Source organism: Lagenorhynchus albirostris, chromosome 3 (genome assembly GCF_949774975.1).
Source record: "Lagenorhynchus albirostris chromosome 3, mLagAlb1.1, whole genome shotgun sequence".
NCBI lineage: Eukaryota > Metazoa > Chordata > Mammalia > Artiodactyla > Delphinidae > Lagenorhynchus > Lagenorhynchus albirostris.
The window spans coordinates 146,678,741-146,705,117 of record NC_083097.1 but is presented as its reverse complement, the minus strand read 5'-3'; the positions used below and the strand labels follow the sequence as shown (position 1 = coordinate 146,705,117).

The following is a 26,377-nucleotide window of genomic DNA, read 5'->3' as shown; positions in this document are numbered from 1 at the left end:
CACCTCCACCCCTGCAAGCCAGTCTCCCTCACCCCAGCGAGGGCAGGGTCTGCACCAGCCTCTGTGCCCAGGGAGCCAGAAGTCTGTACTTCCCCGACTGCAACAAGCCATGGAGTGACCTAGACTCCACTCAGCACATGACATAATGAGGAACAAGCCGGGCCAGGATTATGTAAAGTCTTTGGGGAGTAATAGCAGCAGCATTTCTCAGAAAGACAGAAAGAGAGGCTCCGCCCGCTCAGACCAGGTTTGCCCCAGAGCCTGCCTGGTCCTCAGCATCACGCTCCCCCTTCTCTTGACTCAAGCCCCAAGCCCCCAAGATGCAGCTCTCAGGAGCTAGCAACCTCATCTCCGCTCAGTTCCGTGCTCGTGTCTGTCCCAGGCCAGGCAGAAGGGGGTGAGGATGGTATCTCGCCCCTCACCACCCTGGCATGCCCCCCTCCTCTCTCTGCCACTCTTGTCCCCAGCAGTCTCTTCTCTACACAGCAGCCAGAGGGATCCTTTTAAAATATAAAATTCATTGTGCCTCGTCCCTGCTAAAGCCTCCTGTGGATCTCCAACCCACTAAAAATCCAGACTCTTTACGGGGACCGGAAGGGGCACATGGTCTGGCCCCTGCTGCCTGCTCCCACCTCCCTCCCTTCCTCCCTCACAGCCCTCCAGCCACACAAGCGTCCTTACTGTTCCTGCTCTAAGACACTAAGCACACTCCCACCTCAGGGCCTTTGCACTTTTCCTCTGCCTGGAGATTGCTTTGCCCAGAGCTTCCCATAGTGGCTTCTCACTTCCTAGGTTGACATCTCAGCTCAGATGCCACCTCCTCAGAGAGGCCTTCCCTGGCCATGCTGTCCCATGTTGTACTATCCTCCCAGTTCAGCTCTAGCCACTCCCTGCTCCATTTTCTTTCTTTCTTTTTTTTTTTTTTTTTTTGCGGCACGCGGGCCTCTCACTGTTGTGGCCTCTCCCGTTGAGGAGCACAGGCTCCAGACGCGCAGGCCGAGCGGCCACAGCTCACGGGCCCAGCCACTCTGCGGCATGTGGGATCCTCCCGGACCGGGTCACGAACCCACGTCCCTTGCATCGGCAGGCGAACTCCCAACCACTGCACCACCAGGGAAGCCCCCAGCCCCGCTCCATTTTCCTCAGAGCTCTTCCCCAAGTTGTTTTATTTGCTACCTTTTCTATTGTCTGTCTCTATCCACTGGAAGGTAAGCTCCATGAAGGCAGGCCCTTAACTGTCTCATTCACCACTGTGGTTTCTAGCACCTAGCCCATACCTGGCTCACAGCAAATGACCAATAAGTAAATTTTAGTAAGTGCATAAAGGGCTTGGTGAGGTAGGTATGAATAAAGCTACTTAAAAGTTAAAGCAAATGAGATTCAGGGAGGTAAAGGGACTTGCCTAATGGTACACAGGTAGTAAAAGCAGGGTAGAAGTTCAAACCAAGTCTCTGATTCCAGGTCAATGCCCTTAGCAACTCTTCCCTCTACCCACCCACCCCACCGTGTTACTCCTGCCACTCACTAGAACTCTGAGCTCCTACCCACCCATCCTTACAACAATCCCAGGAGATTAGAACTATTTTTTTATTATCCCCATTTTACAGGTGAGAAAATTGAGTCCCAAGGTCAGACAGGGATGAAGTTAAAACGCAGGCAGGATTCAAACCCAGGCAGGCTAACACGGAAGTCTGGGTCTTAGCCTGTCTCCCCCACCGGTCACTTCTCCTCCACGCCAGTCCCTTTCCTGGGGGAGTTAGTGAATGAACGAACACCAAAGGCAGGCAGAGAAGGTCTTCACTTGACCTCACCTTCTTGAGGCAGAGGTCTGTGGGTTGGGGTGCCCAAAGAGCCAAAGGTTGGGGCCCATCCCTCCTCAGCTCCGCTTCCAAATGACCTTGAGGGAGGAAGGGGTGCCAACGGTCACCCTGAGGAAAATACCTTCGAGCTGATTCTGGGAGGTGGGGGAGCCCACAGGAGCACCCAAGTCTGGGTTCAAACCGCAGCCAGAGAGGCATGAAATGACTTCAGATCTGGTTTTGACTAGAAGGAAAGGCTGCACGCACCAGAGGGTGAGTGAGTGCAGGATGGGGGGGGGGGGTTCCACAACCCAGCTCCCCTGAAGGCAAAGTCCACAGAGCCAGTCTTACCAGGGCCCAGCACAGAGCAGAAGCCCAGCGCCTGCCCATGGCTGGGGGCCAGGAGCTCGAAGGACCCAATCCCTTCTCCAGCACTGAGAGAGGAAAGCAGAAAAGGAAAAAGAGAAAGTGGAAGAAAAAGGAGCTGGAAAGAAAGCCCTTTCAATAAGAACTCATGCTGTCTTTTTTTCCCCCGTTTCTCTTAAATGCATGGAGTAACAATGACAATTAAAAAAACAAAACAAAACAAAAACTGTTAATACTTATTTGAGCAGTTACCATCTGTCAGGCACTGTGCTTGGAGTCTGAATGTAGAATGTCTCATTAGATCCTCACAACAACCCCATGAGGTGGGCACGATTACACCCATTTTACAGATGAAGAAACTGAGGCCCTGAGCAGTTAAGTTACTTGCCAGAGTCACGCAGTAGGACCAGAATTTGAACACAGGCAGAGTAACTCCGGAGCTAGCCTGAGACAGAGAGATTCAGACAGAGGTGAGCAGAGCAGGACAGACATCAGGCAGGTCAGCCATGGCAGAGAAAAAAGAAATGACTTTGATGGATGGATTGATTGACTGATTCCAGTGTGATTCCCTAGCTGGGCTTCCCTGTGGGCAATCCATAGCGTCACTTTAAAGACTTTTGGTTTGAAGGGTAGGAAACGACAGGGAAAGACCAAGAGGCAGACAGAGAGCCAGACAGACACATACAAAGAGGGACACAGAAGATCCAGAGAAAGGGAACTGGAAAAAGCTAAGCAGGAGAATTGGTTTCTTTTCCCCCCAAGCCTCGGGGTTAAATCCCCAAGACCTGAGAGAGCAGTGGGGGAGCTGGGAGCCAGTGAGAGGCTGGGCAGAGCTGGCCGTACCCAGACCCTGCACGGGGTGGCCAGAAGCCGGCCAGCCGGCCGCTACAATTCCAGCGCTGACAAGGCTGCTGGCCACTCTCCAGGCATCATCCTGCGGCGAGGAAACGTCCTTGCCACAAAAGGCACTGGGAGGTCACACCAAACCATACTCCCTTCCTCCCCTCTGAAGGTGGACCAGGTCGAGGGGAGGGGAAGGGAAAGAAGTGGGGGTGGGGGGAAGGAGCCCTTTCTGGAGATGTTTCAGCATCGCTATCCTCACACACCCACACACACCCACTGTGGCCTTTCCCCAAAGATGCCCACGGTTCCCCTTCTCCTAAAGTCCCCCAAGGAGGTTCGCAGGCCACGTGGGCGAGCTGGAAAGGAAGAGAGAATGAATCAATAGGATCGATCGGGAGTTATATTTAATCCTAGCTGTATCTCTCATGTGGCCACTTGAGCTGCAGAGTCAGCGACGTGTGGGTGGCCACTCCTCACTGGGGACAGAAGTCGTGGAACATGAGCTCAGAGGGCAGGGGGTTCAGACAGAGATATTAATGCCCCTTCCCAGCTGGGAGCGCCCCTCGGGGAAGCTGGTCCTGTCACTCACTGTATCCTTGTTGCAAGATGCGAGGCTGGCTGGAAGGAAGGATGGGAGAGGAGGACAGGAGAAGAGGAAGGGAGCACGGATTGCCCAGGTACCTACTGTGTGCTGGGCTCTGTGCCAGGCACTTGCCCCCGCCCCGGGGAAGTGGTCCCATCTACACTCCCGGATGCACACATGGGTCAGCCATGTATTCACTGGCCCAAGCATGTACTGAACCGTTGTTTGTGGCTGGCTCTGTGCAGGGGATACGGCAGTGAACACAATAGACTGAAGCGGCCTAGCCTTAGAGTTTACACTATAACAGGAGACACGGAGAGCGAATAACTAAATACTTACCAGAACCTCAGGTAGCAATAAGTGCTAGGAAGAGAAACATACCCACGAGAGGACAGAGACAGGAATTCCCTGATAAGGGGACAACTGAACAGCGAGGGAGCAAAAGCCATGGGGACATCTGGGAGAAGGGCGTCCCCAGGCTGAGGACACAGCAAAGGCCCTTAGCTGGGGACATGCTTGGCGTGTTCCAAGGGCAGCAGGAAGCTCGCTGGGGCTGGAGCAGAGCGGGCAAGGACGGGGCAGTAGAGCCCAAGGTTAGTGTGCTAGTCAAGAGCCAGGCTACACCAGGCCTTCCTGCCGAGCCAGGGACTTGGACTGCATTCTAAATGAGCTGAGAGCCTTTGACCAACAGAGTGACACAGTCTCACGTTTTGGACTGTGGTACGGAGAAGGGACTGTGGGCCGTCAGACTCAGAGAAGAGAGTCTCGGCTGTCTCAGCCACACCAGCCAGCCCAAAGGACCTGGCTCCTTGCTCCAGCACAGCCCTGCAGCAGGTACCAGGATGAGAGACATGGGGACCAGAGGGCCCCCTCCCACTTCCAGCAAAAGCCCTGGAAGACCCCACATTCTTTCCTAGGTGAGTCACGCAAGTCAGCCCCTGATCGTGCTTTGCGTGGCCCCGTAATTATTTTATTCATTTATCCAGTAACCTTTAAGGGGGGCCTGCTCTCAGGACATGTACTGGACATGCAGACAGGCAGAAAGGTCACTGCTTTCAAGGAGCTCACGTTCTCAGAGGGGCAAGGGTGAACGGGGGAGCTGCCTCGAGGGGCAGAGTCCATGCTGGGGCAGGCTGACTCCCTGTGACCCTGAGCAGTGGTGACACAGCTGGAATCACAGACTAATCCATGCCTAACTGGAACAAGCCCACACAGTACACACTCGGTGCCCTGCCCATGCCTTCCCACAATTGTGAGGAAACTCACTGATGCAGGGACAGGATGGAAAGTGCCCAAGGGGACACAGAGAGTGAGGGACCCAGGCTCTTCCTACTCAGAGTCAGCCCCTAGAAAGGAGAAGGGACTCTCGCCTGGGAGCTCCTTGAGGGTTGGGCCTGGGTGGTCTCACTCACCGCTGTATCGCCCAGTGAGGGAGGGATCCAGGTGTGAACTGAGAGACCGGACCGCACGCAACAGAAGGGTCGAGATACCCTTCCGCATCCAGCCTGAGACGGCAGCCAGAGCGTGGCCAGTCCGCCCTGCTGCTTGGAATCATGCTGAAGAAGCCTCTGCTAAACCGCAGCTGACATGCCAGGGCCCCACTAAGGGGAGAGAAGCAGTATCCCTTCTGGAAGCCGCACGAATCCGTTCTCGAGAGGGGAAACCTTCACCTGAGCCTATGACGGTATCCCCCTGCCGCCATACAACAGCACGGAGTTCAGGTGGTTATTATGAATATTCTTGCTTTAATAATCATATACTCTTTGAGAATAAGATATTCTCTCATTTCAATTACCCCATTTTACAAAAGAGTAAACAGGACCAGAAAGGCTAACACACACCTAAGGTCTCCAGCTCGTAAGTGGTGGAACTGAGATTCCAATTCCATTCGACTCCAGAGTCCACATGCCCACCCTCTCAAAAGACCACCTCCCTGGCTATCACAGCCCCTCTGGAGGCCTGCTCGGGGATGTTCTGGGCACTGTCAGTCCTGGGAGGCTGGCCTACTGCAAAACCTTGGGTGTTCTGGCCTTTTTTTCTTAATCAGGTAGAGGAGCCCTTTTCTGCAAATGAAAATAGGCAGGAATATCCAACCACGTGGCTTATAAAAGCAGAGTTGCTCCCACACCACCATCCCTGGTCCTGGGGCCCCTCCCCCTCCCTGAGGGCTGGCTCAGCTGACCCCAGGTGCTCCTCTGCTGAGACTCAAGTCCCACCACCCAGCAGCCCTGCTTCCTGTAGCCAGTGGGTGCTGACACCTCCACATCCCAGCTGAAGGGCATCAACCTTGGAGGCAGGTAGAGTGGGGCCTTCTCATCTTTGCTTGGCAGGTAAAGAAACCAGGCCCAGAGCCAGACATGCTTGTCGCCCGCACTGGGGGCTGCTCAGCGACCGAGCTGCCACTGGAACCCAGGGGTCCTGCCTCCTGACCCAGTGCTGTTTCTTCAAGGTGGCAACTACCTGCAGGCCAAAGGTGACCAGGACCAAGGGCAGGAAGGGGAGGGGCTGATGTAATAATCCCGGGTGGGCAGGGTGGCCCTCCCCCAGTTCCTGGCCTGCCAGGTGTCCCACTACCTAAGCCTTTAGCCCCCTGGCCAGCATACCTCTCCCTCCAGAGCCGAACCTAAAGCTAAGAAAGTCCTGCATTCCTGGAACAGCCAACCTCAGGGCCCTCAGAGTGCTCCGGGAAAGCTTCAGGGAGCCATGGGGAGAAACTCTTGCAGAAGAGCCTGGTGTAGAAGCCTGGCTGACATCTATGCAGATTTCACCGAAGACTGCCCACTGCTGCAAAGTCGGCCAAGAGCTCCTGGGCAGGGCACCCAGACAAAGGTGGGCCTGCATCTTGCACCTACCTGCCTATGGGGCCTAGCGCCTTGGGACGCTGTCAAATCTGAGATTCTGAGTGTTGTACAGACTCAGATCTGAGACTCCGGGCGTTTCTGGGGATTCCAGATTCCAGGCATTTATAGGCATTGTTTATACTTGGTGTTTGCTGAAATTCCCAGACTGCATTCTAACTGTGTATGAAGGCAAGTCTCAGAAGACACCATTCTTTCAGCTGGATGGAGCCCTGAGAAGGAGGGAGCAGGTTCTCAGACCATCCTGGGCCCCCTGGCCTGACTGAGGACTACTGGCTGCCCCTCCCCCACAGGCAGGGCAAGCCTCTAACACAGCCCCATCCTCCTGCCCGGCTTGGCCACATAAATCACCCTCCCAATAATATTTGTATTGATTATCTAGATTGGAAGCCTCAATCGGCTCCATTGTCTCACTTCCTCTCCCAGGGCTCGCAGATGGGATCCCTTCGCCTCATCTGCGTTTCTAATGCGACATTTAAATAGAGCAGCCTCAGCGGCCAGCAAGGCCCCTGGCCGCCCTGGGTGTTGGGGGATTGGAGGAATGATAAACATATTCCCTGACAGAGAATCATTAAATCTAGAGTTTGTGGAGCTGGAGGAGAAGCCAAGACGTGCGAGTCCCTGGATACTCCAGGGGTGGTCCCCCAGCACCACCAGGGCGCTTGTTAGACATGCAGAGCTCAAGGCCCCAACCCAGACTCTCTGAATCAACATCAGCATTTTAATAAGAACCCTCAGTGATTCCGATGCACGTTAGTGTTTAAGAAGCACTGCTCTGGTACAGCCCTTGTAATGTACAGAGGGAAACTGAGGCTCAGAGAAGGCAAGGTTACACAGCAGGTGAGATTCCCCGAGTCTCCAGTCCAGGCAGAGGAAATGAGAGGACAAGTGGCTTCTGGAGGGAGGGGCCGGCCATTTCCGGCCTCCTCTCCCTCCCAAGCTCTTGACTCCTATCTCAGAGCCTGGACAGATGGTTCAGACCAGAGTCTGACCCCCCTGTACTCTCCCAGCCTGGAGGGGCCAGCCAGAGCTCCGGGGACTCCCCAGGAGGGCACCTCCCTCCCGCCCCAGCCAGCCAGCTGCCCCTTCCCTGGCAGCAACTGGACAGCAGATCCCAGGGAAAACCAGCACCTGGGTCTGCCCAGCACAGCCAGGCGTCCACGGAGGGGGGGCACGGAGAGATGAGGCCCCAGAGAGGCGGCCAGCAGAGGGCCTGGGAGAGGTGGGGAGGAGGGATGGAAAGCTGTGGTCGAGAGAGGGAAGCAGGGAGAAAGACAGAGATGGTGAGGAGGGGGGAGCCAGAGAAATGGACAGAAACAGCCAGAAGGAAGGGAGAAGGACTCAGAGAGAGAGATGCCCAGATAAAAGGAGAAGCAGCCAGACTGAGAAAGGAAGAAGGGGGACGAGGGAGGGAGGGATGGAGGCAGTAAAGAGTGATGGGGCAGGAGAAGGGAGGGGAGGCAGCTGGCCTGGAGAAGCAGGAGCCCAGCGTGGCCCAGCCCTGCCCAGCCCGGCCTGGCCCGGCCCCCGGTGACGGTGCAGCTGCTACACTTGGGCCCTACCATGAGGTCAGTCCTGCCCCGGGGCTGAGGGAAAATAAATGGTGTCCAAGATAAAAGATCCAAGAAATTATTTGTCTTGTTGTCATGTCTTGACTGCAATGGGCAGGGGCTGGCGGGCAGACGGAGCATCATCTTGGAGAAACCCAGGCCGGCAGGCTCGGCCGCAGGCATGCACGCACTGTGGCCACCTACAGCCCCAGCTCCCCCCCACCCAAGGCTGGGGCCTGGGACACCTCCCAGAACCTGGGCCTGAGAAGGTAGGAAGCGATGGAGGTGTGGTCAGTATTTGCTCAGTGTCTGGCCCCTAAATCCCCTCCAGGCTCTGGGAGGGAGGAGTCCTGCCTGCTTCACTCACTGCTGAGGGTCTTTGTGGGTTGGGGGCTTAGGGAGGGAAGGGAGTCAGGGTTATTTCACTCCTCCCAGCCCCTCTGCAGAGGCAGCTTGGGGCAGGTGATGCTTCCTAAACACCCCAGAAGAGAGCTGGGCAGTTCCAGGGTCAAGGGCAGGTCATGGGGACCACGGCCCAAGGTGCTGTGAGTGCCCACGCCTCATCAGTGCACAAGCTCAAGCCCGCAGAGCACACACACACAGGCCTGTGCACATGCACACACTCTCACACACATATGCACGCATGCGCACACACACTCACGCCAGGCCAATTTCCACCACCACCACCAGCATCCAAAAAGCGTGCCCCAGAGGCTCCCACCCCTCTGAGCATCTGAACCTGGGGAAGCAATGCCGTGGGGAGCAGGTTGCCACGGATACCCATGACGACTGGCATTTATGGGGCATTTACCAGCAAGAGCATGCTTTATTCATGTCTTCAGTTACTACTCCCAATAAGGCTCTCAGGGATGCACTACTGCATCCCCATTTTATAGATGAGGAAACTGAGGCCCAGAAAGGCTCAGCGCCAGGTGCAAGATCACACAGCCAGGACACGGCAGAGCTGGGATTTGAACCTGAGGTCTCAGAGGCCGGGAAGAATGTGTACACGGTCGGCGGGGGGGAGGGGGTTGACACTTACCATACTTGTCCCCGTCCTCGCCGCGGGCGCTGATCCTACGGCCCAGGACCTGAATGTGCTTCCCGCTGGTCCGGCTGTACAGCTGGTACAGCCGCAGCTGCTTACGGCTCACATCGTCCCGAGCCCGCGTCTGGTTCTCCACGTGGATGCGGAAGTCCACGTTCTCCTCGGCCACCAGCACCTGAGCAGGGAAAGGGGAGATGGTGAGCTACTCTGGAAGTCCAGAGTCCCACAGGAACCACATTCACAACAAAGAGCCAGGGTCTCCTCTATGCCAGCTCTGGGTCAGGCATCAGCACACGCTCATCATTGCCCTGTTACCACCCCCATTTCACAGATGAGGCAACTGAGGCTCAGAGAGATGAGCTAAGTTGCCCAAGGTGGCCCAGCCAGGAAGCAGCAAAGCTAAGAATCAGGTTTAGGTCTATTTGACAGCAAAGTCTGCTATCTTTCCACCCCACCCCCAAATTAAAGCAAGAAGTATGGAGCGGAGTTTCCCATGTGACCTTGGGCCCATGGTTTGTTCCGCCTCAGGTTCTTCCCCAGTAAAACAGTGGAGCAGAGCCTCCAGCCTGACTACACCCCAGGGTGGTTGTTAGGATACAGTGAGCAAATGGGAAGAAAAGTACCAAAATCAATATGGAGATGGGAAATGGATGGGGGCATATAATTCCTGTTTAGGTCCTCAGCAGGGAAGGAAGGAGACCTGGCAAATTTCTTCCTGGGAACGAATGAACCAGAGCCCAATGTCATTTCTCCCCCTGGAGCTGATGCTGGGGGGTGGTCTCCTCTCCACATCCCAAGTGTCCTCATGCTCGCCTTCACCACCAAGCATTTGACCACATCCCTAGCCCCTCGTGGAGAAGCCTTTGCTTAGCATCTCTCATCAAAATTCCCTGTATCCCTGGAGGTTTAGCTCATGTCCGACCACACTCTCCAGGAAGCCACCTCTGGCTACGCCAGCACGTATCTCTCCCGTCTCCTTTCCCTGAACACGGCCTCTCACGTAGACAATTTGCACCCACCTCCTCACCAGCCTCCTGCTTCTCCTCTTTCCCCCTGGTAGTCCATCTTCCACCAAACCCAATCACCTTGTGCAACCCTCCCCTCCAAACTCTCCAGGGCTTCCCATCGCATTTAGATAAATGTCCCCACCAGGGCCTCACGGCCCTGCAAGATGAGCCCCCAGACTTCCCTGGTGGTGCAGTGGTTGAGAGTCCGCCTGCCGATGCAGGGGACACGGGTTCGTGCCCCGGTCTGGGAAGATCCCACATGCCGCAGAGCGGCTGGGCCCGTGAGCCATGGCCGCTGAGCCTGCGCGTCCAGAGCCTGTGCTCCGCCATGGGAGAGGCCACAACAGTGAGAGGCCCGCGTACCACAAAAAAAAAAAAAAAAGATGAGCCCCCAACTGCTTTCCACCTTCATCTTTTACCACTCCCTCCCCACCAGTTACACTGGCTGTCTTATTAGGGCTCTGAGCATTCCAAACACAAAATACACACATGCCTCAGGGCCTTTGCACTTGCTCTTCCCTCTGCTTCAGTGCTCTTTCCCAGATTTTTGCACTCTGGCTCCTCTAATTCATTCTGCTCACATGTCACGTCCTGAGACAGGACTTCCTTGACTGCTTCTCTGAGGCAGCCCCCACTTCTGTCACTCCTCATCTCTCTACCATGCTTTGATTTTCTTTCTAGCATTGATCAACCTCACATAACATCTATTTATCTAGTTTTTGTCTGTCTCCCCCACTTGTTTTCTGCTCTATCTCCAGCACACAGCATAGTAGGAACTCAAACATTTGTCAAATGTATGAATGAACAAGTGAACATTGAAAAGATGTGGAGTCTGTCATCCCATTCAGCATTAAATTAGGTTTTCCTACGCCCTGATAATTGTATGCCTGCCCCAGCCCATCTTAACCAGAAAGCTGAACAATTCTTGAAGTCCAGACAGTGTTCTGGGTTTGTTCTAGGCACGCTAGTCTTGCAGGACCCCGTTCCCACAAGAGCATGACCCCACTCAGCCCATGATGGGGTTCTTGGAATTGGGGCTGCCCAAGCATCTGTCTCAGCTCTCAGCTGTGAGCTCTCCAGGGTAGGGACCATGTTTTCCTCATTGCAGGGTCTCTGTTCCCCTGCTGACCTGCACATGTCCTCCAATCCCAGCCTAGGCTCCACAGACACTTCACCTGGACGACATTATTGAACTTTCACTATCATCCTCAGGGTGGAAACATTATGCCACATTACAGATGAGGAAACTGAGGCGCCGAAGCTGAACCAACAAGGTCACAGAGCAGGCAATGGCAGAGTTAGCCCCAGGCCATGTGGCCCCAAAGTGTTGCTTTCAGCTCCACCTCAGTGGGCCCCACCAGTACAGTGGTGAGCAGGATCCGGGTTCAAAATCCAGTCCTGAGCATACATCCAGAGAAGGCCATAATTCGAAGTGATACTCGCACCCCAGCATTCACTGCAGCACTATCTGCAATAGCCAGGACATGGAAGCAACCTAAATGTCCATCGACAGAGGAATGGATAAAGAAGATGTGGTTCATATATATACAATGGACTATTACTCAGCCATAAAAAAGAATGAAATAATACCATTTGCAGCAACATGGATGGACCTGGAGACTGTCATACTGAGTGAAATAAGTCAGACAGAGAAAGACAAATATCATATGATATCACTTATACGTGGAATCTAAAAAAAACGGTACAAAGGAACTTGTTTACAAAAGATAAACAGAGTCACAGGTATAGAAAACAAACTTATGGTTACCGGGGGGAAAGGGGTGGGGGGATAAATTGGGAGACCAGGATGACATATACACACCACTATATATAAAATAGATAACTAATAAGGACCTACTGTATAGCACAGGGAACTCTTCTCAATACTCTGTAATGACCTATATGGGAAAAGAATCTAAAAAAGGGTGGATATATGTGTATGTATAAGTGATACACTTTGCTGTACAGCAGAAATTAATGCAACATTGTAAATCAACTATACTCTTAAAAAACACAAAAAAACCCAGGGTTAGCCACTCCCTAGCTAAGGGTCCCCAGGCAACTTACTGAGAGTGGTGACAATGGCACCCACCTTGTGGGTTGCTGTGAATATTAAACATACAGTCTTAGAACAGTTGCCTGGTACAGATTTAAGCGCTCAGCAGACACAAATAACTGCTGAGAGGATACAAGGGAGCCCTTTAAGAGGCTCTTGGTGAAGCCCTGCTAACAGAAGCCTCCCCAGGACACAAGTGGATCACACGCTCACGTCCTTTGAGACGAGGAACTTCTGCCGCTCAGATTACGGTTTGGGAAGATGTTATTGCTTTTGATCATCCCGACAACCCTAGGACGTGGGAATGCTCATCACCCCCATTTAACAGATGTAGAAACTAAGGCTCAGGAAAGTTAAGTCAGTTGCTCTGAGCTGCACAGCCCGGTGGTGCGGGGCCTGGCCGCTGGTGCACCCAGAGTGCACACTCTTCACTTCCACTACCCTAAACAGCCAGCCCGTTCACAGCCCAGTCTCACACCTGGGACTTGCCTCATTTCACATCCTAATGCTTAGGGAGGCTAGAGCTCCAGTGCCCCCTGAGGCCCACACCTGGTGGGCACGTGTCCTGAAGAACCCCCGCCCGTGGCCCTCAACCTTCCTGGAAGGACTTCCCGAGGTGGCCTGGCCCTGTCCCCTCCCCCAAGGCCAGGCCTCCGGCCTCCCTCCCTGTCCTCCAGATCTCCTCCTGCTCACAGGAGACCTTATTGACCAGAGGTCAAACCAATCTCCTCACCCCAGGTCCCCTAGGGGAACCGCCCTGCCCCAGAAGCCAGCCTCCCATTAATGATTTTCTCCCTGGCGCACTGGACAGAGGCAGCCTGGGTGACCCAGGGTCAGCAGGGGCTCTCCAGCGGCCCTTCCCCAGGATGCGGGGGACAATCCATCTTGCCCAGCTTCCACCACTGAAGCCGTACTCTGTGCCCACATCAATCCCGAGGGCGGTCACGGGGCGGCATCGGACATGGAAACAGAGTCCGTCCTTTTGAAAAGGCAGGAAGACCCCTGGGCTTCCTGGGCAAGACCTCTGGGGGGCTCCAGGTCTTTGCACAGCCCCTCTGCCCAGATGACACCTGCCCTCAGGTACCTCCTCTGGAAGTATTTCCTGCCCTCCGGCCTCAGGCTGGCTTACAGCCTCTGGACACTACTGTAATGGCTTCCTGTCCCCAGAGTCCAGTTTCCCTGGCTCATCCCTGAACCTCCAGCTCTGCCCCCAGAAGGCACCTGGCCAATGTCTGCTAAATCACTGAGGCCAGGAAGAGGAAAACCTGGCAGCCAAAATCAGCCCCATCACTTACTACCCAGATGAGCAAGTGTCCCAGAGAGGGTTTTTAAAGCCATCAATTGCTAAGCTTTCCTCTGTTCCAGGCACTCTGCTAAGAAGCCCTCAAGACATGGTACCTCGTCAAATTCATTAAGCACCCGTGGAGGTAGGCACCAGTTAGAGTCCATCTCACAGACTGGACCTCTGAGGCACCTCGCCGGGGCCACAGAGCTCCAGGGCCTGCCTGCAGAGCGCATGCAGAGCGGGGCCACTCAGGAACATCCTCTCGCTCCTCCTTTCCTGCTACTCGGCCTCGCCGCCCAAGAGGGGGCCTGTCTTCCAGGACTTCCTAGAACAGTCAGAGCTGCTCTCTAAACCCATCCAGGTGCATAATCATCAGGGGCCTTGAAAAGCTGCAGTGTGACAAAAAATCAAACTGCTGCGGCTCTCGCAAGGCGAGCACGGCTGGCGCAGACAGGGTGTCTCCTGGGGCAGAGCAAGGTGCCTTACCAAAGGCTCTCCTTCCCCCACCCCATACTCACGGATTATCTTTGAGGTCGAGACAGCTTTTCCCGCAGCAGGGTAGCCTACAGTGGGGTCCCCCTGCAGCCTGGCTGAGACCCCTGTTACCCCCAGGGCGACCCACCCCTTCTCTGAGGGGCTTGCGCTCTGGTGGAAATATTCACTCCCCGATCCAGGAATTGCACAGGGGCTGCAACCCGAGATCCCAGCACAGACGTGGTGCTTAGTGGGACAGAGCCCGCCACCTTCCGCCTGCAGTCTCAGGCTCTAGTGCATGAGGTGAGGGGTTTTCCTGCTCCCAAATCTGCCTGGCTCCCCACTACCCATTGCACGGCGCCCGCATGTAGTCCTTTACCATCCAGCCCCCCCCTAGCTTCCAAGCCTCCTCTCTTAGGCACCTTGGGGGGAAACTACCATGGGGTGGAAAGAGGTTGGGGTGAGCCCCACTCCAACCCCAGGGCCAGCTTACAGACGTCCACCCAGGTTCCCCCTCCCGCCAGGGAATCCGATAACCACAGTTGCTCCCTCTGACCGAAGGTTTCAACCTCACCCATCCACTCCTGGCTCTGAAGTCATGTCTGAAGCGGCTTCCTATTTCTTCCTGGGCTCGCCTCACACCAACATCTGCCACATCACACATCACCTAATACACACGTTACATCAGCACACCCACACCACACACGTTCAACAATAGCACTCACTGACCTCGGGTGTGACCTGGCTCCACCCCAAAATCACCAACCTACTTGATTTCTTTAACCCTCAGTTTCCTCATCAGCAGAATGAGATTGTTTACAATTATTTACCTCAGAAAAACATAAGTAAGAAGAGCCACCTTTTTTTTTCTTTTTTTCTAAACAGTCACTACTTATGGAGCATGTTCTCCATACTAAGAAGTACTTTAACTAACTTATCTTACGTCATCCCCAGAGCAGCCCTATGAGTTGGTACGGTTATCATCCCCATTTTACAGATGAGGAAACTGAGGCTCAGAGAGGTTACATTGCTTGTCCAAAGGCACAAAATTGGTGCAGAAAAGAATCAAGATTTGAATCCAGCCCAGCCTAGAACCTCCGCTCCCCGTCTCTTCACCCTCTCCTGCTCTATTCTCCTTTCTCTCTGTCACCCACCTCCTTTCCCCCATTCAGGAAAGCAATTGGCTCCGGCCACAAGCCATATGTGGGGCAGGGACTGAGGTGGAGGATTAAACATGAAAGGACTGAGGCCTTGAGCTCACCCCCTACCCGAGAGAGAAGGAAGGGGTCAGACTGCCCCTCCCGCCCAGGTACCCATCCTCGAGGCCTCAGAGAATCCGCGCCCCTGTCTCCAGGCAGCCTGCCCAGAAAGGGAGGGTCTCCCTGGTCCCAGGAGAGGCAGCCCACAGACTTGCGGCCACATTCCACCCCTGCCTGCCTCCCCCTCCAGAAGCAGCACTGGGGCCAGCCATGCCAAGGCCTTTCGGAGCTTCTCCAAATTCTGGATTCAAACCTGAGACCTGCACCCCATTCCAGGAGTGGCCCCTTGTAGAGTCAGCACCCCCTCCACCCTGAGATGCAGCTCCCAAACTCTTCCTCAAGAGCAAGCCTGGACTCAGGCCCAGGAGTTGATGCCAGTCATAGCGCTCCGGGGACTATCATCGTCGTCCAGCACGAAACTAACGCCGGCTCCCGCTTAGTGGGCGTTCGCTCAGTGCCAGGGTCCAAGCTAAGCACTTTCCAGGCACCGTCTCCTCGCTCCTCGCAGGACCTGGGCAGGTCAGAACGGTTACCATCCCCATGATAAAGGGAGACACAGAGAGGCTAAGGGATTTGCCTCAGTTGTACAGAAACGGATGCAGCCAGGAACTGAACCCACCTCTGGCTCTGGAGTCCATCAATTTCCCCTCGCTGACACCCCTGGACAGAAAGCGGAGGAGGGAGGCTGGGCCCACCCCTGAACTGGAGCTTGGTTCACTCAGACTGATGCCTCCAGCCACCCCTTAGCCCCAGGTTTCTCCCCTCTCTCCTGTCACACTCCCCACATCCATCCCAGCCAGGACACAGGGATGCTCCAAAGGGCCCTTCCCTACCCCCAACCTGTCCATTAAGCTCCTGGGGCTGTCAATGTATTGATTGGCAGGGCTGAGCCGCCAGCACGGGAGGGGGGTGCTGCCACCCAAGGCGCTGACCGGGAGCTCCTCTTCCCCATACATCAGCCTGCTCTGTACAGATTGTCAATATGGGTGCCGCGGCCCATCAACCCTGCAGCCAGCCTGAGGCGGCGGGGCGGGGGGGACTCCTAAAGACCCATGCTCCCTTCTTTCCTCTTTTTCTCCTTCCTTCCAATCTCTCTCCCTTGAAGCCCCTGGGTGGGGAGAGGGGTCATGCATGTCAAAGAGGTAATAAACAAGCCCTTTATTCTGGCATTCGATGCCCACCACAGCCTTTTATATCACCCCCATTCCTGAACTTGACGCGACAGCCATTCCAAACAGCTTGGAGTCCCCTGAGCACATCAAGCTGTCCCCTGCTCCGTGCAGAAATGGTCCATGTGCCTGCAAAGGCTTTTTCGCACACACACACACACACACACACACGCACGCACGCACGCACGCACGCACACAGAGAGAGACACTCAAAGAGTCTTCTTCACCCAGCTCGTTCCTATTTCAAGATTCAAATGGCGCACCTTCCCAGGCAAGATCCTCCTGCCCTGAGTCTGGTTTCAGGGCCCTTCGTCAGAACACCCTCTGCACCCTTGGGCCCCTGCCCCCTGCACAGATCCCTCAGATTTCTCTCAAATCCCTGCGGGCTGGGACAGGTCCTGAGCACCCCGTGCCCCACACCTGGTACAGGGTTGGGGGGCTCCATACAGATGCCCGGCCCTCAGAGAAGCTGTTCTCCCCACCCCTCCACTTGCTGACATTCATGCTGCATGCCAGGTCCGTGTCAGGTGCCACAGGGCCCGTGGGATGGGCCAGGCCTCCTTTGACTTCCAGGAACCAGGAGCTGGCGGACAAGCAGGCCTCTAGGCACCCCAGAGTCAAATGTATAACTGCAGCTCACATTGACTCAGCACTTATAATGAGCCATGTGCTGGGCCAAGTGCTTCCCCCAAGTGACCACCGTTCACCCACTATAGCAACCCCAGGAGGGAGGGTCCACCCTGATGCCTATGTTAAAGATGAACCACAGAGAAGCTGAGAATTCACTCAATCATGCAGCTCCCAAGTGGCCGAGGTGGGGTATGACCCAGGTGGGTTGTGTCCAGAGCCTGAGCCCCTCTACATCCCTGTGAGCCCCAGCAGAGAACGCACTGGGTCACAGAGCAATGACAAAGCGCTAAGAGGTTCCAAGGCAGAGGTGGGATGGGGAGCTGCCAAAGCACCTGCCATCTCTTCACAGGGATCACGGAGGAAAAAAGCTGAAGCCTTAGATGTCTTCTTCACCCCGCTCAAAACCCAGTCCGGGGCCAGCCATGTTTGCTGATTGGTAATGAGGAGCAGCGCCATAATTGAATGCCTACTGCATACCAGGTCCGAGACATGGTTTCAATTAATCCTCCCCACAGGCCCTAGGAATGGTGTTAGTATTCCTATTTCTCAACTGACGAGGAGGTAGAGACTCAGAGAGGTTAAGGATCTTTCCCACGGGCACACAGCCTGTGAGTGGTGCAATGAGGATAAAATTCAGACCTAAATCCAAGACCTATGTCAGACTAGAGGGGGCCTGATGTCACCGATGCAAGCAGCACAGCCTTCCTAGCTTTCTTCAGCACGCTGCAGCATGTTAACACACACACAGGGCATACAACTGATCGAGCAATTACTATTACTCAATTATTTACTGAGGGTCAGCCACAGCGCTAGCTACTCTGTGTGCATTATCCTATTCGGTCCTCACCATAACCCTTAAGAAGTAGGTACCTTTCGTTACCCCATTATACGGATGGGGAAAACCAAGGTGCAGAGGGTGGAAGGTTAAGAAATTTGCTGAACAGTTGCTCAGCAGCACAGATAGGATTCAAACCAAGGTCTTTCCTATGCCAAAGCCCACACATTCAAGCAACACAGAAGCCGCCTAGCTCACTTCACTGATCCCCAGGTGGAGAAACTGAGGCACACAATGAGCCAGCGACAGAGCCAGGACTCCATCCCAGGCATCCTGAGAGTCCTTCCGCCCTGTGGCCTATGGGGGGCTTGTCTTTGGCCCCATCCTGGGCACAGCAGCATTTTAAATGGGCCTGAGGCCTTATGCGGTTTAGATGTCGGAACAAACAAAACCCAGTCATCTTCCAGGCCTTACCAGCAAGACTGACTAAAGCCCGAGGGGCCCGCTTACGCACTGCTGTTCCAGAACAAATCCCTACTGTCAGACCCAAGGTGCCAACAGCAGGCCTCAGCCCTTCCGGAGGCCCAGTGGCTCTCCTCCAGCCTGGGCCACACTGACAGGGCCCTTGGCGTTGCCCTTCCGTAAGTGCTCAGACATGGGTCCTTGTGAGTAGGGGGGAGACCCAACCCAGCACAAAATATGGGGCACACAGATGTTCATCAGACGATCCCGGCCCTCAGAAGGGAAACAACACCTTCCCTCTCCCCAGTCACCAGGAGGTGGCAGTGCCATGGGCGAGGGGAGCTTAATCCACTGACAGAGGGGTGGAAACGAGGGAGTCCTCCCAGAACAAGAGACGCAGGGACTAGGTCTTGAAAGGCAGACAAGATTTCAGAGCCCTGGGTCCTGCACTCTCCCCCGCTCCACACCCTTAGTAAGTAGGAGCTGTTCTGTTGGTTGTTTTCTTCCCATTTTATGCGTGCAGAAGCTGAGACCCAGGGAGGTTAAGTAACTTGTCCAGGGTCACACAGCAAAGACAAGGCAGAGCGACTCTTTGAACCAGGCTGGCAGATTCCAGAGCCTTTAAAGTGCTGTTTAATAAGCCTGGGTCCTAGAGTGGGCAAGCTAGAGTTGAATCCCACTCTGCCTCTCTCGCCTGCTGTGCAACCAAAGGCAGATTATTTTATGTCTCTGAGCCTCACTTTCTTCATCTGTAGAATTCCCTAATTCCAGGCTGGTTGTGAGGCACAGCCTAGATGCTGTGAGAAAGCGTCAGCCACGGAACGAGCCCGCAATACCCGGCGGCATCTACCAGTATAGTTGTTACCCTGATGGGCCTACACCCTGATTTCCCACACCAACAACTTCCCTGCTCCAGGACGAGGTCAGAACCAAAAGATCCTACTGAGGACAGAAAATCTTCTTCCTGTCCCCAGCCATCTCCCTTTGGGGGTCCAATGTGCCCTCCCAGCCACCCAGGGCTACGAGGAGGCAACGCTGTGGCCCTGACACGCTGCCCAGAGCCTGCTGGACACTGGCTGCACCAACCACAAGAAATGTTCCAAATCTACCTCCTTGCCTCAGAGCAGGTGACACTCCTGGGCTGCAGGAAGGCTGGCAGGGTGCCCCCATCTCCCTCCATGCTGGGAAAGAAGCTGAAAGGAGACTGCTGAATCCCCCAGGCCCTGCTACCCCCCCAAAAACCAAACCCACCTCTGGCTCTGAAACCCTTTTAGACCAGAACATTCCAGGAAGATCAGGGCTTGCAGACACCAAGTCAGATGCCCTCAACCACAGAGACGCCCACCTGGCCTCTGATCATCCCCTGATAAGGGATCCTATCGGGGGATCCAACCGTATCTCTCACTAAGGGCCCCTAGCATGCCTCTTGAGACTCCATTTCCCTATCAGTATTCCTTCCGAACAACTGCAGTGTTTCTGAAAAAGTCTGCCTGGTGTGCTGGAAGGGATACAAGGTCTCGATTTCACAGTCTTGGGTCTTAGCCATGGCCTTGAAAAATCCTTTCCCCGCCCTGTACCTCAGTTTCTGCATCTGTGAGGTAGGAATATGATAATATTCCTCCTACTCCAGTCTCCCTTGTAGAATGGTAGAAAGGATGAAAGGAACTTCCTGATGCAAGAGCCACTTGGAAATTCATACAAGTAGCACCTTCTCACCAAACGCAGGTCACTTCTCCCCAGCCTTGGTTTCCCCCCTCCCGTCCCACCCCCTCCCTTGCCCCCACCCCCATCAGGCTGGAGGATGCTCTCTACCTCTCAACACTTCACAGCGTGGGACAGGAGGGGTGGGGTTGAAGGAACTCCTGTTTATCTGGCACTCTCCCTCTCTAGACTGGGAGCTCCTTGAGGCCAGGAACGGATTAGTCATGTTCCAGGGGCAGCAAGAAGCAGGCTGCCAGCAAGTATTTGATGAACAGATACCTGACTGGATGGACGAATGGATGGATGAGGCTGCTTCTTCAAGAAATTAAAAGTACAATCCAATAGGACAGCGTCCCATCCTCTTCGAGTCCCAGAGGACGCTGTCTCTGGCTTCCCCATCCTAGCAAGCTTGAAGAGAGGTTCTACACCCCACCGAAGAGGCCAGGCATGGGGGTGGTTAGCCTTAGAGAAGGGCATGGAAGGAAACTTCCAAACTTGAGCAAGTGCGGTGAGAGAGGAAGCAGCGCTGTGGGAGGGAGGGACCGAGGGGCCAGTGGAAGGCCCCCCTGCCCTGGCCCGCCTCACGCCCGGCCTGTCTGGGGAAGGCCAGGACCTAGCCGAGCCTGGCGGCAGGAACAATGTCAGGCAGGTGCCGGCCGAGCTGCGTGAAAGGCCCAGCCCGGTGTCATTGTCAGCGCTCAGCCAAGTGCAGAAAAGCAATTTACTGGTCACGCCGCTTGCTCCCCTTGGAAATTTTTAAAATTCTTCCGATTTGAGCTATCCACGGTGTCCCAAGTCGTGTGGAGAAGGGATTTTATTAAATTCCCAGCTTCCCGCTCCCAGGGTTGCTGGCAGGGGAGGGCGGGGCTCACCACATTGTCGGGGGGGGGGTGGGGGGGTTGGGGGGGCGGTGCGGGCAGTGTCTGGCATTGCCTGTGTTCACAGAGATGTGGCTGGGGGCAAGGGGCCCATTTGGGGTTTGGTGGCTGATGATGGATAGAAAGAGAGGAGGAGCCCAGAAACTCTGTTGCTAGGACTGGACCAGTTCCCCAAAACATGGAGGCGGGGGAAGGAAGGGCATAGGTGTATAGAGTTCCCAGCAGAGCAACGTGCTCCTGGGGGATGAGAATTCGCAAAACCTCGCAAAACCTCTTCCACGCCTATCATATACCATTCATCCTCGGGGCCACCCATGTCACAATGAAGCTAAGTCTCGCAGAGGTCTACGTATAGGGAAAGATGGAGCTGGGGTTCAGGCGCAGTTCACAGGATGGCAAAGCCCTGAGCCCTGAGCCCTTCCCACGGTGCAGGGAGCCTCCCCTGGGCCCTGCTCACCAAGGGTGCTCTCATTACCACCCTCCAAATGCACCCTGTCCAGGAAGCAGCTGCTCTCCCGGTGTTGGCCCATCACCTCAGTGGGGAGCAGACTCCAGACTCCCGCAACTAGCACAAGGGTCCCACCTCTCATCTTTACCTCTAACTAACACTCCACCTTGTCCCTCGAGCATAAAGGAGGATGTATGTGAGCCTGCCAACTTTGTCTATAACTCCCTAGGGTAGTGTTGCTTTATCTTTCAGCAATCATGGGTACTTTCAAAAATCTGTGGGGAGCTGAGAACCGTCTCCCATACGCTGCGTATATGGGCACCGTTTTGCACAGTGTTTCAGGGACCACCCCTCCCCCATAATCCCATCCTTAGATATCCTAAGGGTACATGGATCATGGGTTAAAAACATCAGTCAGTCCTAAGGCAGTTTGCAACGGGAAAGGCTGCAAAGGAAGGGGTAGGTGGGGCGGGGGGGAGAGGAGGCTCCCTCACCTGCTTGAAGGCGTAACCCCAATGGACCTAACCCAGACAGCCCACCCAGCTTTCCCCTCCCCGCCCCTCCCTGCCACAGGCTGGCTCTAGCTCTGGCCAGGACTTGGAGGTGGGATGCAGAGTCCAGGTTCCCTCCCTCACATTCCCCCCCACGCAGAACACAAAGACCACACAGCAGCCCTTCCTGGGCCCCACTTCAAGGACCAAGAGACAGCAGGCAATAAGAGGCCTGGGCCACAAAGTCTGAAACCGTCTCTCTACTTTATGCCCATTTCATCGTCCCCGGCCCCAGGCTCAGCGCTCAGGAAAAGAGCTGTCCCCCAGGTCAGACAGGCAGTCCCCCGGGGTGACCCTGGGGCCTGCCCTCTGCTTGGGGACTCAGCTGCAAACCAAGCAGGCTACGCCTGGCACTGGCCTCTCTCTCTGACACCAGCCATTCCCCACCCTGCCCCCTGCAACCACACAGGGTCACATCTGCTTTGGCAAACGGCCAGCCTTAAGTTACTGACTCCAGTTGTATTGATTCAAGGAGTCACCAGGGACCCCAGCCTGGCCAACAGAAGGAAAGAACCCATCAGTCTGTCCATCCATCCTTCCAGCCCCCAGTCCCAACTAGTTGCCCTCACCTCAATGTCCATCCCGATGGTAACAGCTCTCTCTTAGGAGTGGGAGGGGAGATAAGCAGTCTCACCACCACCGCAGCCGCCCTCCGCAAGAGACCCGTGAGTCTCAACAGCACTCAACATACACACCTGGGAGAACCCCCACTTTGCCTGCTCGGTGCTCTCCCTGGGCACCTCGGGAATCCAGAAAGCTAAGGCCCAAGCATCCTCTGGAACCCTGTGAGGACACCTGCCTTCAACCCAGAGGGGGAAGGGGCTCTTTTGGCCCATAATCTCTTTGGGCCCCAGCCCAGCTCCTCCTAGGGCGCCTCCGTCAGAGCACTAGGTGGCGGAGGGCTAGGGCAGCTGGTACTTCCTATTCCCTTTCCCTTTGCGCCCCCCCTCCAAGCTGAGGCAGCCTGGTCTGGTTCTAATCGGGGCTGAAGTCAGCTCCCTCAGTCCCTCTTCTCTTTCCCTCCCCCCGCCCCCCAACCCTTTTCCTTCATTTCCACGGCTTTGGAAGCCCCAGTGTTCCAACTGTCTGCGTGCCAAGACCTTCCCGAGTCTGAAAGCTGCTGAAGTAACAGATCAGATTTTAGCAAGTGCTTTCCAGGCTGAGCGCCAAGCCCTCTTCTGATTCAGGAGAGCGAGCGAGCGGGGAGCTAGGCGGGGAACCAGCTGAGGGCTGCACTACCTTGGGCAAGGGTGTGCGTTGCGGAGCGCGGCCCGTTCCGGAGCCGCCTCGCAGGCAGTGGTCCCTCGGCCCAGGCGCCCCGCTCTGCTCGCTCTCACCCCAGTCTCCCCTCCTAGCACAACATCTCTCTCTCTCCCTCTCTGTCTTTCTCTCAATGCTGCAAACGCCTTTGAAACCACAGAGTAATTTACAACTGAAGCTTTCTCCCTGGACTCCAAATCCACTCGGTTGAAAGGAGCCTTTTTGTTTGGAAGAGCGAACGGAGATGTTAAGGGACGGTTGGCAGAGAAAATCCCTACGTCCTGACTCCTCACCGGCTACGGGCCGGGCGGGGAAGCGGGGTGGGGGGGAAGGGGGGGGCTTGGAGCCGGGCACATTGTAGCGGCTGAGGCCGCCGGCTCCGAGCATCTTCTCCCAGCCGAAGCCGACAGGGGCCGTGGCAGCCCGCGCCAGCCTGAGTCCCGCAACAGAGCCCCTTGCCCTTGGCCGGTCCCCCGCCCGCGCTGGGCGCATTTGGAGCCACCCTTCCGCGCCCTGGGAACAGGTGCACTGGGCTCGGCGCCCAGGAGGGGTGGGGCACAGGGAGGGGGCGCGGCCCGGGGGAGGGGGGGTAGACACGTACCGGGAGACAGGGGCTGGTGGGGGGGGAGGTCAGAGTCAGAAGCCCACGTACCTGTACCTGGAAGCACAGCAGCAGGAAGTGTAAACACCTGCGGGAGAGAGAGATGGAGAGGCAGTCAGTGGGACTGGAGGGAGGGGAACCCGCGTATAGACAGACAGATACGCAGTCGGAAAGTCAGAAGAACGGCCGGGCGGGTAGACAGAGCCACAGGCACACGGACAGACGTCCAGGCAGGGTGGGCAGCCCCGCACGCGGGCGCTTACAGGCAAGTGCAGGCGGAGGGCGCTGAATACATCGCTGGGCGGGGGGGGAGGCGGCGGCTCCTAGCCCAGCCTGCACATGTCCCCTTCGCGCGGCCGGGACCGGGCGCCTCCGCCGCCGCCGCCGCCGCCGCCGCCGCTGCTGCTGCTCCCTCCTCGCCGGCTGCTGCTGCTGCAGACTCTGCTGCTCCGGGGCGCTCCGCGGCGCGCCCTGCGGCATCAGCGCCCCGCGCGGCTCCTCCCGAGCGCTGCGCCCTCCGGGCTGGAGCGGGGGCTGCGGGGCGGCCGCCGCTGTGCAGGAGGCACCGGCCGGTGCGAGAAAGCTTGCTCACTGCCGGCCGGCCGTCCGTCCGTCCGGGCGTCTGCGGGAGGCTGGCTGCCCTGCTTACTCCGGGGGCAGCATGCGTGGCGGGGCTGGAAGCTGGGGCGCGCTCTCCAGCCGAGGCGCGGGGCTGCGCGGGGCCAGGGGTCAGCGCTCCGGGGCCGGGGCGCGCGGCTGCAGCACGAACGCGTCACGGCCGCTCCGTCTGAGCGCCCGCCGGCTCATGTCTCCTCCTCCGCGTCTCTCCGGCCGTGCGCATCGCCACCTCCCACCACTGGCGGCGGCCGGGGCGTTTTCTACGCGCGGGCGGCGAGGGGGCGGGGGGCCGGGGGCGGGCCCGGGCCCGAGCCGGCACAATGAGGATGCGGGGCCCGGGGGCTCCCCCCTCGGGGCGCGGCCGGACGGGCGCTCAGCTAGCCTGGGTGCGCCGCGCCCACATCAAAGGCGGCCCTGCCTGCTTGCCTGCCTGCCGCAGCCTCTCCACTGCCTCCTCCTCCTTCTCCTGGCGGCTCCGGGCTGGAGGGAGGCGCTCAGACTCTCGGCGACGGGACCGGCAGCTCCGAAGGGGCAGAGCCAGCTAGGCTGGAGCTGGTGAGCGCTCGAAGCCGTCGGAATTCTGCGCCTGGGCGCAATGACCCCGCGCCACGGCGCAAACGCTGCCAGAACCGGACAGGCTGCGGTCCCCAAGAACGCAGTTAGGTGCGGAACGTCCTTGCTCGCCCACATTCGCTACTCGCACTCACACCCACCAGCGCTTGAGTGGGGAGCAGGGAAGGGGCGGGTCAGGCCCAGCCCTCGGGGCGGCTCCACTTAAGGGGGTCGCTTTTACCCGCTCTGTGAGTTCACGCAGGATCGTGGCATGTCCCAGGCGCCCTCTCGGACGGCTGGCCACCCTCTGTGAGCCCCCTTTCAATCTCCGTCCCTGCCGTTGAGGGGAGGGGATCTCGAGGGCGTCTCTTAAGCCCCCCACCCACCCCCACCGCCCCCCTTCCAGGGCTCCCGGGTCGGTTCCCGAGATCCCAGCTGGGCTCTCCGGTAGGTGAGCCAGCTTTGGAAACGCACGGCTGCCACCTAGCGTCCCCAAGGTTCACTGCAGCCCAGCCCGGTCAGGCTATACAGGCCCGGGAGGAGCCAGCAGGACTATGGTCAGCGACCACTCTAGGCCCTTTGCCGGCCTCCAGGCTGAGATTTGCCACTCTTTGCACACTAAGCAGTTTGACTCTTTTAACCAGGTCCCTTCTAAGGGCATCTCTTCTAACCCCCTCCGCCCCTTCAGAGGAATCACTCCTGTCCTTGCCACCAACCTCAAAATGTAGGTGTTCTTGTCACACGTTAACTGTCTCACACTGTCTAGACCTCCAGACAGCTAGGCTCTGCTTTGGCCTGATGCTAAGGGTTTGTCATAGAGGGAAAGAAACTGAACAAGCTCAAAAAGCAAAACTCAGGAATCCGGACTATTTGGTTAAAAACTTCCTGTGTCACTGGCTATGGCTGATATCCCCATTTCACGTACAGTGAAACTGAGGTAGACACTGTCAAACAGTGCTATTTCCTAGTCATGGAATATGAACTATCAGCAATTGTTCCGATTATCAGGCTTCCCTGCAAGCTATTTTATTTAAGTTCCCTTTCAAAGCTGAGGCCATCTTAAACAGCCTCTGTTTCAGCACTGGACACAAGTGCAGAAAACCTTTACAAAGCTAGGTGCTGAGCAATGGAGAAAGTTCTTGTGTGAAGAGCTAGGCTGAATTTACTTAGCCATTCTCATTGCCAGAACCAGCAAATCCCAAGACAGTATGCAATGCCCAACCACAAAACATATGCTTCCCTTGGGTCCTGTGACATCACCATGCTTGATCTTGCTTTATAAAGACCTCTGACAGCCCAGTCAAGAGGTGGGTTTGGCCTACTACCTGCTAAAGTGGGGTGTTTGAAGTATCTCCTGGCCAATAATCAGACTTACAATTTTCTGTACTGTTTTTCCTATTACTTTTGAATGAAATGGGTCCATAATTATATTCTAAAATGCCTGCAATTGTTTTCAAGGCTCAGATAGTTTGTTGATTTCACAAATAAAGCTATCACCCAAGTAAGATTCACCCAGAAGTCCCGTCAAGTGAAGTCCTGATTAAGAGCATAAACTCAACTTAGAGGTCCTGGATTTGAATATTGCCTCCAACATTTACTTATAA

The 26,377-nt window shown here is 56.1% G+C and overlaps 1 protein-coding gene across 1 annotated transcript in view; it reads right to left on the bottom strand.

Annotated features, from left to right (window-relative positions):
- FGF18 (fibroblast growth factor 18) overlaps positions 1 to 24,009 on the bottom strand; it is a 34,274-nt gene extending 10,265 nt beyond the window's left edge. Inside the window, exons 1-3 of the mRNA XM_060146559.1 lie at positions 23,867 to 24,009; positions 23,655 to 23,691; positions 9,042 to 9,222 (exon numbers count right to left, since the gene is read on the bottom strand). Of these exons, the coding sequence (XP_060002542.1) occupies positions 9,042 to 9,222; positions 23,655 to 23,691; positions 23,867 to 23,898 (250 nt within the window). The 5' untranslated portion in view covers positions 23,899 to 24,009. The remainder of the gene's footprint in view (positions 1 to 9,041; positions 9,223 to 23,654; positions 23,692 to 23,866) is intronic.
- Between the last annotated feature and the right edge of the window lie 2,368 nt (positions 24,010 to 26,377).